This window comes from Pagrus pagrus (assembly GCF_965226575.1).
Source record: "Pagrus pagrus genome assembly, chromosome: 11".
Classification (NCBI taxonomy): domain Eukaryota; kingdom Metazoa; phylum Chordata; class Actinopteri; order Spariformes; family Sparidae; genus Pagrus; species Pagrus pagrus.
This window is the reverse complement of record NC_140195.1, coordinates 27,514,462-27,528,540: the sequence shown is the minus strand read 5'-3', so window position 1 is coordinate 27,528,540 and position 14,079 is coordinate 27,514,462. Positions and strand designations below refer to the sequence as shown.

General features: G+C 41.2%; 1 protein-coding gene across 5 annotated transcripts in view; it reads right to left on the bottom strand.

Annotated features, from left to right (window-relative positions):
- tns2a (tensin 2a) overlaps positions 1-14,079 on the bottom strand; it is a 64,005-nt gene that overhangs the window by 20,564 nt on the left and 29,362 nt on the right. For 3 of the 5 annotated variants that reach the window (XM_084368019.1, XM_084368021.1, XM_084368023.1), the window contains exons 4-9: positions 4,786-4,824; positions 4,301-4,342; positions 1,866-1,915; positions 1,258-1,441; positions 958-1,008; positions 729-851 (exon numbers count right to left, since the gene is read on the bottom strand). In XM_084368019.1, the coding sequence (XP_084224145.1) occupies positions 729-851; positions 958-1,008; positions 1,258-1,441; positions 1,866-1,915; positions 4,301-4,342; positions 4,786-4,824 (489 nt within the window). The remainder of the gene's footprint in view (positions 1-728; positions 852-957; positions 1,009-1,257; positions 1,442-1,865; positions 1,916-4,300; positions 4,343-4,785; positions 4,825-14,079) is intronic. The other 2 variants (XM_084368020.1, XM_084368022.1) reach the window with 2 other exon arrangements.

The following is a 14,079-nucleotide window of genomic DNA, read 5'->3' as shown; positions in this document are numbered from 1 at the left end:
TTAACTTTTCACCCCATTACTTACATCTGGCCGTTATTCAGTTACGGGTCATTTTGTGGATAAAGGTTTTACATACAAGACACAATTTATTGTTATGCATTATTATAGATCAAACTTCCAAACAATATAGGGACTTAAACTTTTGTACTAAAAGTTTTTAAAAAATGTACTTTAAATTTAGCTTTAAATTTAATTGAAAGTCATTAATTTTAATGGCAGAATCTTTACTTGTGACAAAGTATTTTTAAAGTGTTACTTTCACTTCAGCAGAGGATTTGAATACTTCTTGCACAGCTGCCATCTGGACAGCATATGTGGTAGTCAACAGGCCACATGGTCAGTGTTAACTGGTTATTGCATAACATGTTTGTTTTTCATAAACTGAGTTGTGACTCATATTGTTAAAATGCCGAAAATACTCTCTTTAAATGTGTACTATAATTCTGTTGTGATCCTTTTTTTCCCTCCATGTAAACAATTTTACGTAACCTTTGCTTTAAGCAGGTACATGATATTTAATACCAATGTAGTTGTCATTTTTAACACCGTGAATTTTAAATCATCATCAGTAAACATGGACAATTAGCACCAATTTCCAATTCACTAATGTTGCTAATTTGCTACAAAACAAAACTCATTACTACATTTTGCTACATCTGCCTGTTTCAGAGCCTGGGAAACAGTGGGACACCCGTCCAAAAATCCCCGGTGGCCCCCTGAACTCTGACCTTGCAGTGCAGGACCACCACGTGCTGGGGGTCAGAGGTCAGCCACGTCTCCATGGCCTTACATATGGCACAGATCTTATCCAGTGGCGGGGCGTGGAGGTCTGGCCAGCCAAAGTCATGAACCTGTTGGTCAAGATGGAGAGAAAGATCATGTGGTTTAATAAGATTTAACTAAAGGCTGTGAACTGAATTCCCAACACAGAGTTATTAGAATATACAAAAGTTCTACCTTTGGATTGAGTCGGGTGATATCGTGCCGCCTCTCAGAGAGGTTCAGGAGCTGAAACAGAGAAGAAGTTTTATCGTGTCAGTTATTTTATCATGGGTGTAGCTGGAAAAATAAAACAAAGAGACTGCTAATTTGTGGGATGCTAAGTGTGTATTTTGTGGTTTCCTGTGGCTTTTTGCCAAAACACATTGTTTCTGTTGTCTATTGTGCAACAAGCAACTTAAGCTAAACTGGATACTCAAAGGACGGAGGTCAAATCACCACAGACAAATTACAGACAGAGAATTTGTGTTCCCTCACCAGAAACTTGTCCTGGTGTTTGGACTTGAGCATGGCAGCCACCTCCTTAAGGTTGATACGATATCTCTGCTCCTCCAGCTTCGGAGGGAAGAAAACAGAGATGATCCTCTCAGTGATGTAGGTCAGGTCAAAGTCGTAGTGGCGCTCCATCACTCTCTCCATCACACGGTCCACACTGAAGCTCCTGGAGGAACAGAGAGGTGGGTTAGGTGGACATGGGTCAGAATGTGAGCGTTACTACAGGTTGTATGTGGCAGCTCGACATGAATGTGCTCCCTCACACACAGTCTGGTGAAACTCCAAAGAGAAAGAGAAAATTGAGAAGGAAAGGAAAGACTGTATGTGACATGAAGATCAGATCATCTTCAAGTCATCTTGCTCCATCACATTATTGATGCTAAACCTTCAGAAAAGAATGAAGGAGATGTGGCTGTTAGTTTGAGGAATGGGTGAAAGAGGGCAGAAACAAAGAGGACAGTGATTAGAGCCAAGTATGGAGCAGTGCAGATGTGGAAATACAAAGACATTATTTGCATGTGCTTCTTTGGAACAGAGCAACAGGCACTTCAGCAACATGTATTAGAAGAAATGAATGAGATGACCTTTACCTTGGCAGGGTGTTTCTCTGTTTGGTATAGGTCAGAGACTTGGTGGACCCCTGTGGAAAAAAAACAAAAAACAAAAACAAAGATACATTTAAAACTCAAAGCTTATACATAATTAAAGGGTAACTCCACAAACTTAAAACATAGGAGTGCATTGGGGAGTACTACTGCATATATGATTAAGTAGTGGCTCCAGAGGAAGCTGCAGGTGATCTGATAAGTTGTCACCAGTAATGACACTCACTGGCTAAGTTACATTGTGGTTAATGTAGGCTCCAGGTTTTCAAAAGCAGCCCACTGGTCTAGCATTGTACACCAGAACACTGTTAGACTCATTACAGATAGTCTAAAAATAAATTATCCAAATTGATACAGCAGAACCAGAGACGTTGCTTTTTTTATTCCACTGAATCTGGCTCCTACATTACCCACAATGCAACTTAGCCAGTGAGTGACATCACTGTAGACAATTTCTAAAATTACATATAGCTTCCTCTGGATCCACAAAACAATGTATACTATTTTTTCGCACATGCAGTACTCCTCAAGACCTGTAAACACAAATTCCATGAAACACATACATGGTCAGGTGCTTAGTTGGTTTCATTTTATTTCCACATGACAAACCGATACGATTAGCCACACAGTATTTATTTTTTACAGTTACAATCAGATGAAAAACAAGGACAGAGCGGAGAGGAGTAGTACTATTGATCAACCAATTATATGTAATCATCTAAAAGAATTCAGGTACAAAGTACATAAAGTTTTGTCTGACACAATTTCCAGGGAAGGAAAAGGACATTTCTCTAAATCATTTAGAAAATAATATAATATTAAATAATTATTTTTAATGTATCTATTATGTGGTCCAACTCTTCTCAGACTCATCAAGGATAACTGATGTTTGATACAAAGTGATAACCATCTTTGAAAATTATGAGAAGTGTTTAGATATTATTAATAAAAGAGTCCAGGATTAACTTGTTTATATCTATTGATACTTGTTGCTCCTAAAAACAGCTCAAAGGTGTTGAGCACCTTTGTGTGGAGCAACAAACAGTGGTGAATTGTGGGATACACTTGACTCTGAAGTGGTATTGGGAGAAGTGTGCGTCAAGTCTGGGTTAAGTGTCCTCCGGATGGCCATTCTTCAGATGTGGGACACACTTGTCTTCTACCTGATGGTGCGGGAACACACACTTCAGCTCACAACCCCAAGTGCATGGCCCAATTCCAATGTCCCCCCCTATGGCCTCGAACCCTTAAAGACTTAGCTGATGTCACCTGGTTAGTGTTTGAGTGAGAGGCTCCACTTTATCTTGAAGGTTTGGGACTTTTTATTTTGAGTATTTGAAATACAAAAACCAGGAGTACACATCAAGCACACGAATAGAAACACGAAAAGTGAGAGGTTTCTGGGGAAAAAAGTTCCTGTTTCAAAAGCTTCTAACTGTTTTCCCTGTTGAATAAACTGAGTGATTTAAGTAGAGAATCAGTTTTTGGAGAAAATGCCAGATGTTAGTTGTGATTTAGGACATTTTGTAAATCAAAAATGTTGCATATAGAATAATGAAATTAATCAGATATACAAGAGTGGCATTGTCTCAATTATCATTCTTTTGTTTATTTTTTCAGAGCCACTCCAGACCTGACCTATCCCCGTGCACCACCAGGGGATCCCAAACTCTATCTTTAGTACCCCCTTTGGAAGTGGAAGAAAGCTTGACCTTTTCTTTAATGCCACCATGACGCCAGATTTTCCGATGGGTCTTGGGACTTTCATGAAATTTTGGTTCCCAAGATCCCAATGCTAGGGTTTGGCACTATATTGATATTATATCATTATCTTGATATGAGACCATATATCATCTGAGATTTTGGATATCTTTATATGGTGATATGACCGAAGTCTTCTCTTTTTTTCCCTAGTTTTAAAGGCTGCATTAGTGAAGTGTAATTTTCTGAACTTACCAAACTGTTCTTCTTGCTCTAATATTTGACGTAATCATTACATCCACATTACTGATGATTGTTTTTATCACAGATCACAATGTGTAAATATGTTGTGAAAGTACCAATAGTCATCCTTACAATAATGTCACGATATTAAGGTATTTAGTCAAAAATCTCATAATATTTTGATTTTGTCGCCTTTATGAAGTGCTCTTGAGAGGATTTCAAAATATTGAGATATATGTTGGTGTTGTGATATAGCCTAAAAACATTGGGACATATTGCCCAGCCCTACCTGCAGCTTTTCCGATTATAGCAAGTAATGTGTAATTAGTATATCTGGCATTGCTCTCACTTTGGTTTGTTTATTATGTGCTCAATCAAATTCACTGAAGCCAAACAAAGGACCAGGAAAGATGCAGAGAAAAAGTATGGGGGTGAGGAGGACAAGGAGAGAGGATGAGAGGCTGGAGTGTGCTCACCAGGTGCTGGGTGTGTCGAGAAGGAGCGGTCCCTCTACGCTGCTGGATGCAAGGAAGAAGCAGGATGAAGAGGACGAGAGGAGAGAAGGGTGTGAATAGACGGATGGTAAAGGGAGGAGGTTGGGAGGAGGTGAGAAAGAGGAAGAAGGGGGAGAGAGTTGGGAGAAGAGGATGGGATACAGAGGAAGGAAAGGAGAGTTAATTAAACAAACAGACTCTCTAATAGATAAACATTACTACTTCCTGTAGCAACATCAACTTTTTCTCTCTTCTCTTCTGTACTGGAATCCTGCAGTGCTGCAGGAATGAACTGAGCACAAACTGGGTTGAGGTCTCGGCTTCCCAAAAGGAATTTAGCAGGAGGAAACCATACAGTGGTTTTTGGGAAGCCATGCCTTGTAACTATGGCTAGACAAAGAGGGAGAACTGGGCTTGTATACAGGAACCTCTTGAGGAAAAGAAATGGGTGTGCGAAAGAGACTTACTAGATCATTGGAAGGAGGTGGGATACATGCCGAGGTCACCTGCAACACACAAAGACAGCCTCATGTGAATACAAGACTGGTTCTCACACACACACAAAAAAAGAAATCCATCCTTTTTGCTTCAGGACGGACGGAAGGAGTGAGGGAAGTGGGAAATGACTAAATGCTTCCTCAGACAAAAAGATAAAGAATGACAAATCCACCAAAAAAATTCTGTCTGATGGGACATTGGATGAAAATACAGTGAATAAAGACAAGGCTGTTTACTGAATTTCAAAAATGCAGCTGACTCATAGTAGCTAATGTGAGCTTGTCACTAGAGTGTTAGCTTAGGTCAATGAAAAGTTCTAGCACCAAATACCCCATGAAGCCACAGGTTTCCATATTTACATTTTGATTTTAGTAAATATAAATCTGAAGCCAAGAGACAGTTAGCCTCAGTTAACTTGGCTAGGCTACACTGTACTTTTTGCTAACGAAAGATCCTATGCTGAACAGATAATTATGATACCAAAGTGTCTGAGGGGTATTGTGAAGAAATACTTTTGACTTGGCATTATAGATGGAAATAAAGTGGATAAAGGAAAGCTGTTTCTTGAATTTTGAAGATGCAGCTCCCTCAGAGTAAGCTAATGTTAGCTTACACCAATGAAAAACATCCAGCACTAAACTCCTGTAAAACCACAGTTTGCTGTTTTTACAATTTGTTTTTAAGGGGCTAAACAAAAATATTACATGTTTATTAGTTAGCATTGAAGGTGCTAGTAGGTATTTTTTGCCTTAAGACAGAGTTGGGTGAGCTGTTTTCCCATGCCTCCAGTCTTTGTGCCGAGCTAAGTCAACTGTCTCTTAACTCTGTATCAAATAGACGGATATGAATGGTATCAATTTTCTCATTTTAAGGTTGGCCAGAAAGCAATGAGGGTATTTCCCAAAGTGTGGGACTAACGTTTTTGAGATAAAATATCCACAAAAAACTGACACCAAGTAGTCAGTAGGCAAATAAGTAGGCTAGCATATTCACATGACTGTAGCATTAGTTCACAATAACTTAACTGCCTCTGTTATGTTAGCTTACCACAAGAGCACTAGCTTACACCAGTAAATAGTTTAAGAATCAGACTCCTCGTTAAACCACAGCTCGCTGTTTTTACAGTTCGGGTTTTTTTTAGGGTTAAACAAGAGAGATATAACGTGTTTATTAGTGAGCTTACGAGGCGCTAGTAGGTGTATTTTTTACCTTTGGACAGAGCTAGGCTAGCTGTTTCCCCCTGCCTCCAGTCTTTATGCTTAGCTAAGCTAATGGTCTCCTAGCTACATATTTAACCGACAGACATAAAGGTGGTATCCATCCTCTCATTTCACAATTGGCAAGAAAGCAAAAAAGGGTATTTCCCAAAGTATTTGACTATCATTTTAAGATTTTTCAGCAGCAAAAAACAAACAAAAAAAAACTGTCCCTCAAACAGCACTAGGGAACCAAACTTTGTGTTTATTGAAGGACCAACTTCAGAATTATTTATGAAGGAACTTTGGGCCATCAGTCAACAATAACTTTTCAACATTTCAACCTTGTATCTCATTTTTTAACTACTATTGGGAATGCTGCCCATCTAAGATTAAGATAGCATTTCACCACTATCAGACAGCTCAGCAATGCAACTGGTTGAGGCCAGACTGGGGGAGGCATACACAGCCACATGATGATGAATCGAGAACAAACACTGTCTGTAAAACTACTTAGATTCTCTCAAGTGCCATGTAAATACAAGTAGAGCTGATGTTTGAGAGCATGTTTACAAAATGTAAAGTATGTGCAAATGTGAAGCCAAATGCACAGCTACACAGCTGGAGGAGCACTGAGGCAGAAACACACACACACACTGAGAGACATGTCTAATTCCCATGTCTGTTGTGGGCCTACAGGTCAGTGAACTGTGACCAGGGGAAGCCAGAGCTGGACAGCAGCCCTAATGAAGGGGGCTGAGGGCCACAGTCATGCTTACGTAACACACGCAACACATGGACACACACGTGTGGGCGCTCACACACACACACACACACACACACACACACACACACACACACACACACACACACACACACACACACACACACACTGTTCCCGCTACTTAGCCTTTTTGGACTGTTTATTTGGATACAGGAAAAGGGCAAGGGCTGTGTATATCTCATTGTGCACAAAAGGGAAGTTACACAGGCCCTGAACCTGGGGGTGTGTCACCACCGTGTGTGTGTGTTGTACGGTTCGTGTTAATCTTTTTTTCTTCCCTTCTTTCTTTGGCATCAAGCTCAGTTTTCTACTGTTGCTTGTACGTAACAACAGGCATCAACAGGAAGGCAGAGGAACAGATAATGAGCTAAATCCAGACTTGCCTTGTTTGACCGCAGTCGCAGGAAACCGGTTCAGGTTGAACATCAGCTATCAAATGACTTACTGGACAATGTTCCTGTATGACTCACTCTGAGAATTAATGTCTTTTTCCATCTCCGTAGGGAGATGAATCTCAAATCTTATCCTGTGTTGTGGTTCTTTTTTTATTCCCAGTCTGAACCCAGTTCCTGACTAGATAGGTTTGGGCTGGGTCAGGCTAATTTCTCTCGATTCCCTCTGGCTAAAGCACGTCAGTTTCATTTTATCTCTCATTTTCTTTTCTTAAATCGGAGCACATAAAACAATGCATTATGTTTAGACAGCACCTCTGAAAGTTCCTTTTTTTAAAAATACTGCAAGTTTGACTCTGCCGCACCATATGAAATCAATTTACAGTGATAAAAATGTGTCAGTCAGGTCCATGCTTTTTGGATATTGCAGGACTGGGCTGGATTTTGGGGCCCTTTAGTTGCTGTAACCTACTTTGTCATTCTGCTCAACAAGCAGACAATTACCTTCTCCCTGTCCCGGTCAAATACATCTTTCCCCTCTCTTTACTTCTGTCTCTCTTTCTCTCTTCTGCAGGGATCTTACTTCCAGGAATAGCAAGCAAACATTCTGTCAATTTACATATCAGGCATTTAGCCAAAACTTTTGGGCAGATCAGATGGCAATAATGAGCGAATAGGTGTCGAGTGTGTTAGTGAAAGACACTGTTATTTTTGCAGAGACCGCATATGTTGCACATATACAGTTGGGTTTAGGGTTAAAACACAGGGATTTGAGCAATTCCGGTAAACTCTGGCCAAAATCTTTTCCCCGTTTCCAGAGAGAATTACCTGTGAGATCGCAGGACTTAGATTGCTTCCTCATCTTGTGTTCATCTTGTTTCACAATCAACGTCAACTGGGCCTACTCAGCATTTGTACACGACACAGAGGTTCAACATATGTGGTTCATTACTTAAAGGTCATATTTTAATAGACAAAGTCTAGTCTCCAATTAACCACCTTTAGCTCATGCCAGGAATTACACTGTACCCAAAGTTGTACACACTAGTGGTAGGAAAATGCAGTAAAGTCCCTCCACCTTCATGATTTATCAAGGCGTTTTGTTCAAGTAAGATTACTATTACAAAGATTAATTTAATCTGAACATTAAGTAGATGATGCATATTAGAGTATGTCAGGAACGTATGGCCCTACTTTTTCTCAGTCTCTCAGAACAACACTTAAAACTGCATGTGTACTTTACGGCCGTGTAATGATGGAGATATATGTCTGAGTGAATTTGCTATCCCAGGAGGATACTAAGAGAAGGACCATGTAAACTGGGAAAGTCCTGAGGTTTGGCAAGTACCGTATGTCACCGGGTGAGCAAACGCCTCATACTCGCTTTGTGGGGCTCGATGTGCGCAACTTTCAATAAAAACCATGCCACAAAACTCATAATGAAATCTGGTGGTATTGTTGGCAAATGTAGCATTTGAAATGGCTTCTAACAAGATTCCTGAAACGAGTTCCAGTTTCTCCTCACTCAGCCAGGCCTGGAAGTCGTCCACACAGTCCACACTGTTTCAAACTTCCAGTTGTTATGACTACAGTTACCTAATTTTGACCGTGCACCTTTTACTGCTTTATATTTCTGAATGCAGCATCAATCAGCCCTTACCTGGGTTGACACATTCACACTACTCATTAATTGACCCATTCTTTCTTGATTTCTAATCGTTCCCTCTTCCATGTATTCCCAGTGCCCAGCGCAGGGGCCTGCTGAGGGTGGCCGCTAAGCCAGAACAAACACACCACACCAGATTCCATCTCCCCAGGCCAACACTTACGCACAAACTTCCTGCATAGACCTCCACCCATCGCTCCCCTTCTCTTTTCATCCCTCTTGCCTCGCTTCTTGTCATCTTGTCTACCACTCCATCTCGAAGTTAATCTCTCCCTTCCCTTTCCTCGTTCCCTTTCCCGACTTGCTCCCTCCATTTTTTATCCCTGACCACTTCCCTCTTTACTTGAGCTTTTGTTATTCTGCTGTTCAGTGTTCCTGCTACTTTCCTCCTTCAGTCATGTCATCCATCTTTATTCACTATTTTGTACTTTCTACTTCCTCACTCCTTTTTTTTACCCCTTCCTCTTCTCTTCATTTTCTTTTTCTCTCACTCTCACTCCAACTTCTCCTAATCACCCCCCCTCTTCTTTTGTTTATCCTCTCTCCCTCCTCTTCTTTCCAGCTCAATGCTTCCTTCCCCTTTCTTCTCTTACTTTTCTTTCTAACAAATACCTTCCTGTTTGTCTTCCTCCAGCCTTTCCTCTTTTGTACCTAGCTTTCTTAAAACCTAAATGGCTATGGCTGATGGTTATCATTCATTCACTGCACCTCCCTTTTGAAACCCCACTGTTGTCTCATGTCTTCATGGTTTTGGAAGTGCTTCAGAACTGGAGGGTCACAGGTTTGATGCCCTGTGACCATCAGGAACTAGATATCCTTGAAAGACACCAAGACCCACGACAAGCTTGTTCTAACTTGCTCTGTTGATTCAAGTAGGGCTGTAGCGATTCATCGAGTTACTCGAGTTACTCGATTACAAAAATTGGTCGAGGCAAAAACTCTGCCTCGAAGCGTCGTTAAATTCCTATGACGCGCAGGGATCTTGAATGTTCCACACGGACCGTTGTTACTACTGCGTAAAGTGCCGTACACGGACACAGAGAGCCATCGTCGGAGAGCCTGACGGAGAGCCTCTCCGGGCGCATGAAAGATTTTTTAAGTGTCCGTCACTCCGTCGAGGGGAAACGGAGACGGCAAGGGCTGTGATTGGTCCTCTAAACTCACGTCCTCACGCTGGTTCTCCAGCAGCCCGGGGGGGATTGCATTGCGTATCCGCCACCACGACGGAGAACTGCGAAGGCTCGAGATGACATGCCAGAGCAGAATCAGTTTGTGCGCGTTTAAAAAACGTAGATATGATATCTGCTTTACAGACAGTTGAGACCGACGTGACATGTTCTCTCTCTCTGTCTGTCTGTCTGTAAGTGTGTGTGCACGTGTGTTTGTTTACGTCGGTCCGGAGCTCCTCCCTTCGTAAAACAGAGCGGAGGAGAATTGTAGATGCGCGACGATGAAGAAATTATTAATTAAACGAACACGGTCCGGACCGGTTCTATAGGAAAAGTGACCTTAAATGACTTCTGTTGTGATTTGGTGCTATGTATAACATAAAATTATATATAACACAGCATGCGTGCACACACATAGGTTGCTAGGTTACCATAGCAAATAGGCCTATCCCAGAGATTATATATTATTTGTTAGTAGGTGGTTAGAAGGTGCAATCCCTTTTTGTAATGTTGTATAAGACAACACTAAGGCAAAATGGCCGTTACTATTTAAGTTTGTATTGATTCATAGTGTTACATGTTATACATGTTTTACAGTAAGTTGAAACTGTATTGTTATTTAATTGTTTGCACTTGCACTAAATGGGTAAATTGCAATAAAGTTTTGGAGCCAAATGTTTGAGTTGTAAGAAATACCTCTGTTTTTTTAAGAAATAAAAGCCAAATGGTTGATCATTTTACAGCCACATCATTTTCGTCATGCATTATTTGTTTTGGTTGTTTAAAAATGCAAATATATATATATATATATATATATATATATATATATACGATTAATCGATTAATCGATCGATAAAGTGCTAGATTAATCGATTCCAAAAAGAATCGATAGCTACAGCCCTAGATTCAAGTGCTGCTTACATGCTTAAAATGTTAGCTCAAGAAGGTTAGCATGACTTCAATTTAACCAATATGGCCAAAACAAACATCCATATTACTTCTGTTTTATTATTTTTCTCTGTAGTCCATACACTTGCCCCCGGCTCCTCCTTCACCCTGTAAAACCCTGCCCTCCGCGGCCTCCTCTAAGGTGGGTCCAGCTGGCGACACTCAGACAGCCGTGACCCCCATAACCCTCTCCTCCCTCCTCCTTCCCTTCCCCTGCCCTCTTCCCTCCATCTCCATCTCCAGCTGCCAGCCCTCTGTCCTCTTCCTCTCTGTCCGTTTTGTTTTGCTGCAGTGGCCCTGGCTCCTCCAGCTCTTTACATGCTCTTTGATCCATCAAAGCCAAAAGAAGCATAGCTAATGGATAATGCACAGCTCTCTCTTCTCAACGCATGGCTTAAGAGCTGTGGTTTCTAAGAAGCATAACTAGGGGGTGAGGTAGCAGCCTCGGTATGTTATTAGTGTGAGAAACGGGTGTGTTTGTGAGAGCCTGCGACAGTGTTTGAGAGTGATTCAGTCTATGTGTGTGAATACAGTATGAGAAAATCAATGACTTGATCAATGACTGAAATCAATGAATTATTTATGGAAACACTGACCATATGATACATTGCTCGACCGATTTATATTACACTACTCCCTGATTTAGTCACACAGCATTCCCTAGCCAAACCTTAAAGGAAAATGTTACTTTTAGGGCTGACCCCAAATGCTTTTAAAGCCTTGGAGTTCTACCACTGCATTATAATCAACATCCAAATCCGTATTTGAATGTGCCCTAAAAGTCAAGTGGGTACAGGTGTCAGGAGCGCACAGAAGAATATCCGTGATTGAAAATGATACTTGCAAGCGAGCATTTGTGTTCTGTGTGAACAAATGTAGTCCCACAAGCACGAGGCTGTGACAACTGCAAGCTCAACCCTCCCTACGTGTGGGCAACAACTCAACAGTCACTTGTTCATCAAGTTGACCTTTTAGACTTTGAAGGCAAGGAATGGAACTGAGAGCGACTGATGTCTTCGCCTCCTGTCGTTGTCTAAACTCATAGTGACAGTATATTAGTGAATTATATAGCCCTCCCCCTGTAGAAGCTTTGTATATCTGCAGTAAATTCTCACTGAAGCTTTGAATCCCCAAAAATGGAATTTGGGACAGCCTTCATGATTTTTCTCCTGTTATACAGCAACGATTTGAATCTTTCCAGTACTTTTGTGATCTCACAGATGTGTACTTTCTGCCCAGACTTAGAAGATGTTGGTTCCATGGTCGAACCAACATTTTAAAGACTTTGTCGCTCCGTTCTGTTTTACAGGCTGTGGAAATATTGGATTAAAACATTGGTTTTCACTGGCGAGCATTTTATCTTTCCAGGCAGAATGAAGAGATTGAGAAGATAAAAAAAAAATCCTTCAAAGACAAAACTTGCTGCTGGACAACGGGGAAAAAAGGTTTGCTGAGAACACTATGTGATCAAATCATGTCGGAATGTACGAAGTGGTCGCCAATGGGGCTAACCCCCTGCATGCCCTATTGCCATGTGACTTAACTTGGGCATTGTTGTTCTCTAATCCAAAATGGAGCAAACCAGCAAACCATGCCAGACAGAAAAACACCACACCAAAACATCTGAGAGGTGAGAAAGTATTTGTGGATGGAAAAATCATTGATAAAGATAAAGCTGATTGCTGACTTTAAAAGACCACTGAGAGGCAACCCAGGCACAGTACATGAACAAAAAATGAATTCCAGAGCATATTATTAGATTTGGCTATACGAGCTATGTTCAAACGAGGGTGAGGGTTAGGGGTTACTAGAGGTGGTCCATGTGCGCCATATGGGCTACAGGTAGAGAACACGTTTCACTACATTGTACTTAACATGATTGTAAATAAAGCTGCTTCTGCTTCTGCACTCATGAAACATTTCTTTTGATGGTCAGCCTTAGGCTTAATAGCTTCCCATTCCTTAAGGTCCCTTGGGAGAGCCAATCAGAGAGCACTGATGAAAGCTTCAACGAATCAGCAACGAAAGCTGGTGCTGGCTGTGACCTTGTGTGCTTTCATCACCACCATCATCAGTGAGCGAGCTACAGAACAGTGATGTCTTATATCAATCTAAGAACCCAGAGGGCAATTTTGTCTCTCGACTGCGATAACAACGGTGATGCAATAGGTATGTCAGCATCAATGAAGACCCCACAAAGAAATGACTCAACAGAGCAGTACAGCCACCTAAGATTACAAGAGAGGTCAAAGAAAGATCACAAACTTCTGCCATGCTAATTTGACCAGTCAGACATGTTGTAATAACAGTTACATCTCAAGTTCTGGTTAACAGTACCAGCGTCCTGTACTAGCCTCAAGGCTCATGCTTGTCAAGAGTTTGAGGAATATGGCATACCTTTATGACACCTGTTTTCTGTCATAGCTCAAATTCAAAATTGGTAAACAGCTAAAGGAATGTATGTTAAAACCTGTCCAAGCCAATTACAATCATTCCAAAGAAGGAGAAAAAAGAAGTCAGAGGAATGCTTTTCCACCATAATTTGGAGTTCAAGTGTGTTGGGATGGGGAATGGTCATCATGAGCTCTATTTAAAGGACAATTTCACATCCACCTGTTGACTGAAGCCCTTGTGATTCACAAGGGTGGATAATACTACCATTGCTCTTGCCCACTGTGTATAACACTCTATGCTTCAAAGTTTGCTTAGAGGGGTTAGGGGACCAATTTGGTTCTCTCAGGATGATACAAATCCCACTTACTTACATGCTCGCTGGCTGCAGCTGTACTGGAATGTCACCCCAAGAGAAATGGTTTGGAAAGTTGTTGTCATGTGGGGAGAGGAGGATTTTTGTAATAGTTACCACTGTACATTATATCACGCTCTTGCAATTAAGCATCTCTGTTTTCAGTCCTAGCTTCAGAGCTCCGAAGGCAACTCTGAGCCGACCTCTGTCAGAAACGTAATGTTAAAACTAACTTGAACTTTTTTGTGTATGGCAGTCAAAAATGCAGATGGTCTCTCTTTTGCTCAAAGCTGCAGGACTCATTTAATGGCAGTTTTGTGAGTTACCTGGCTTGGCTTTGGAACTAGACTTCAAATGCATCC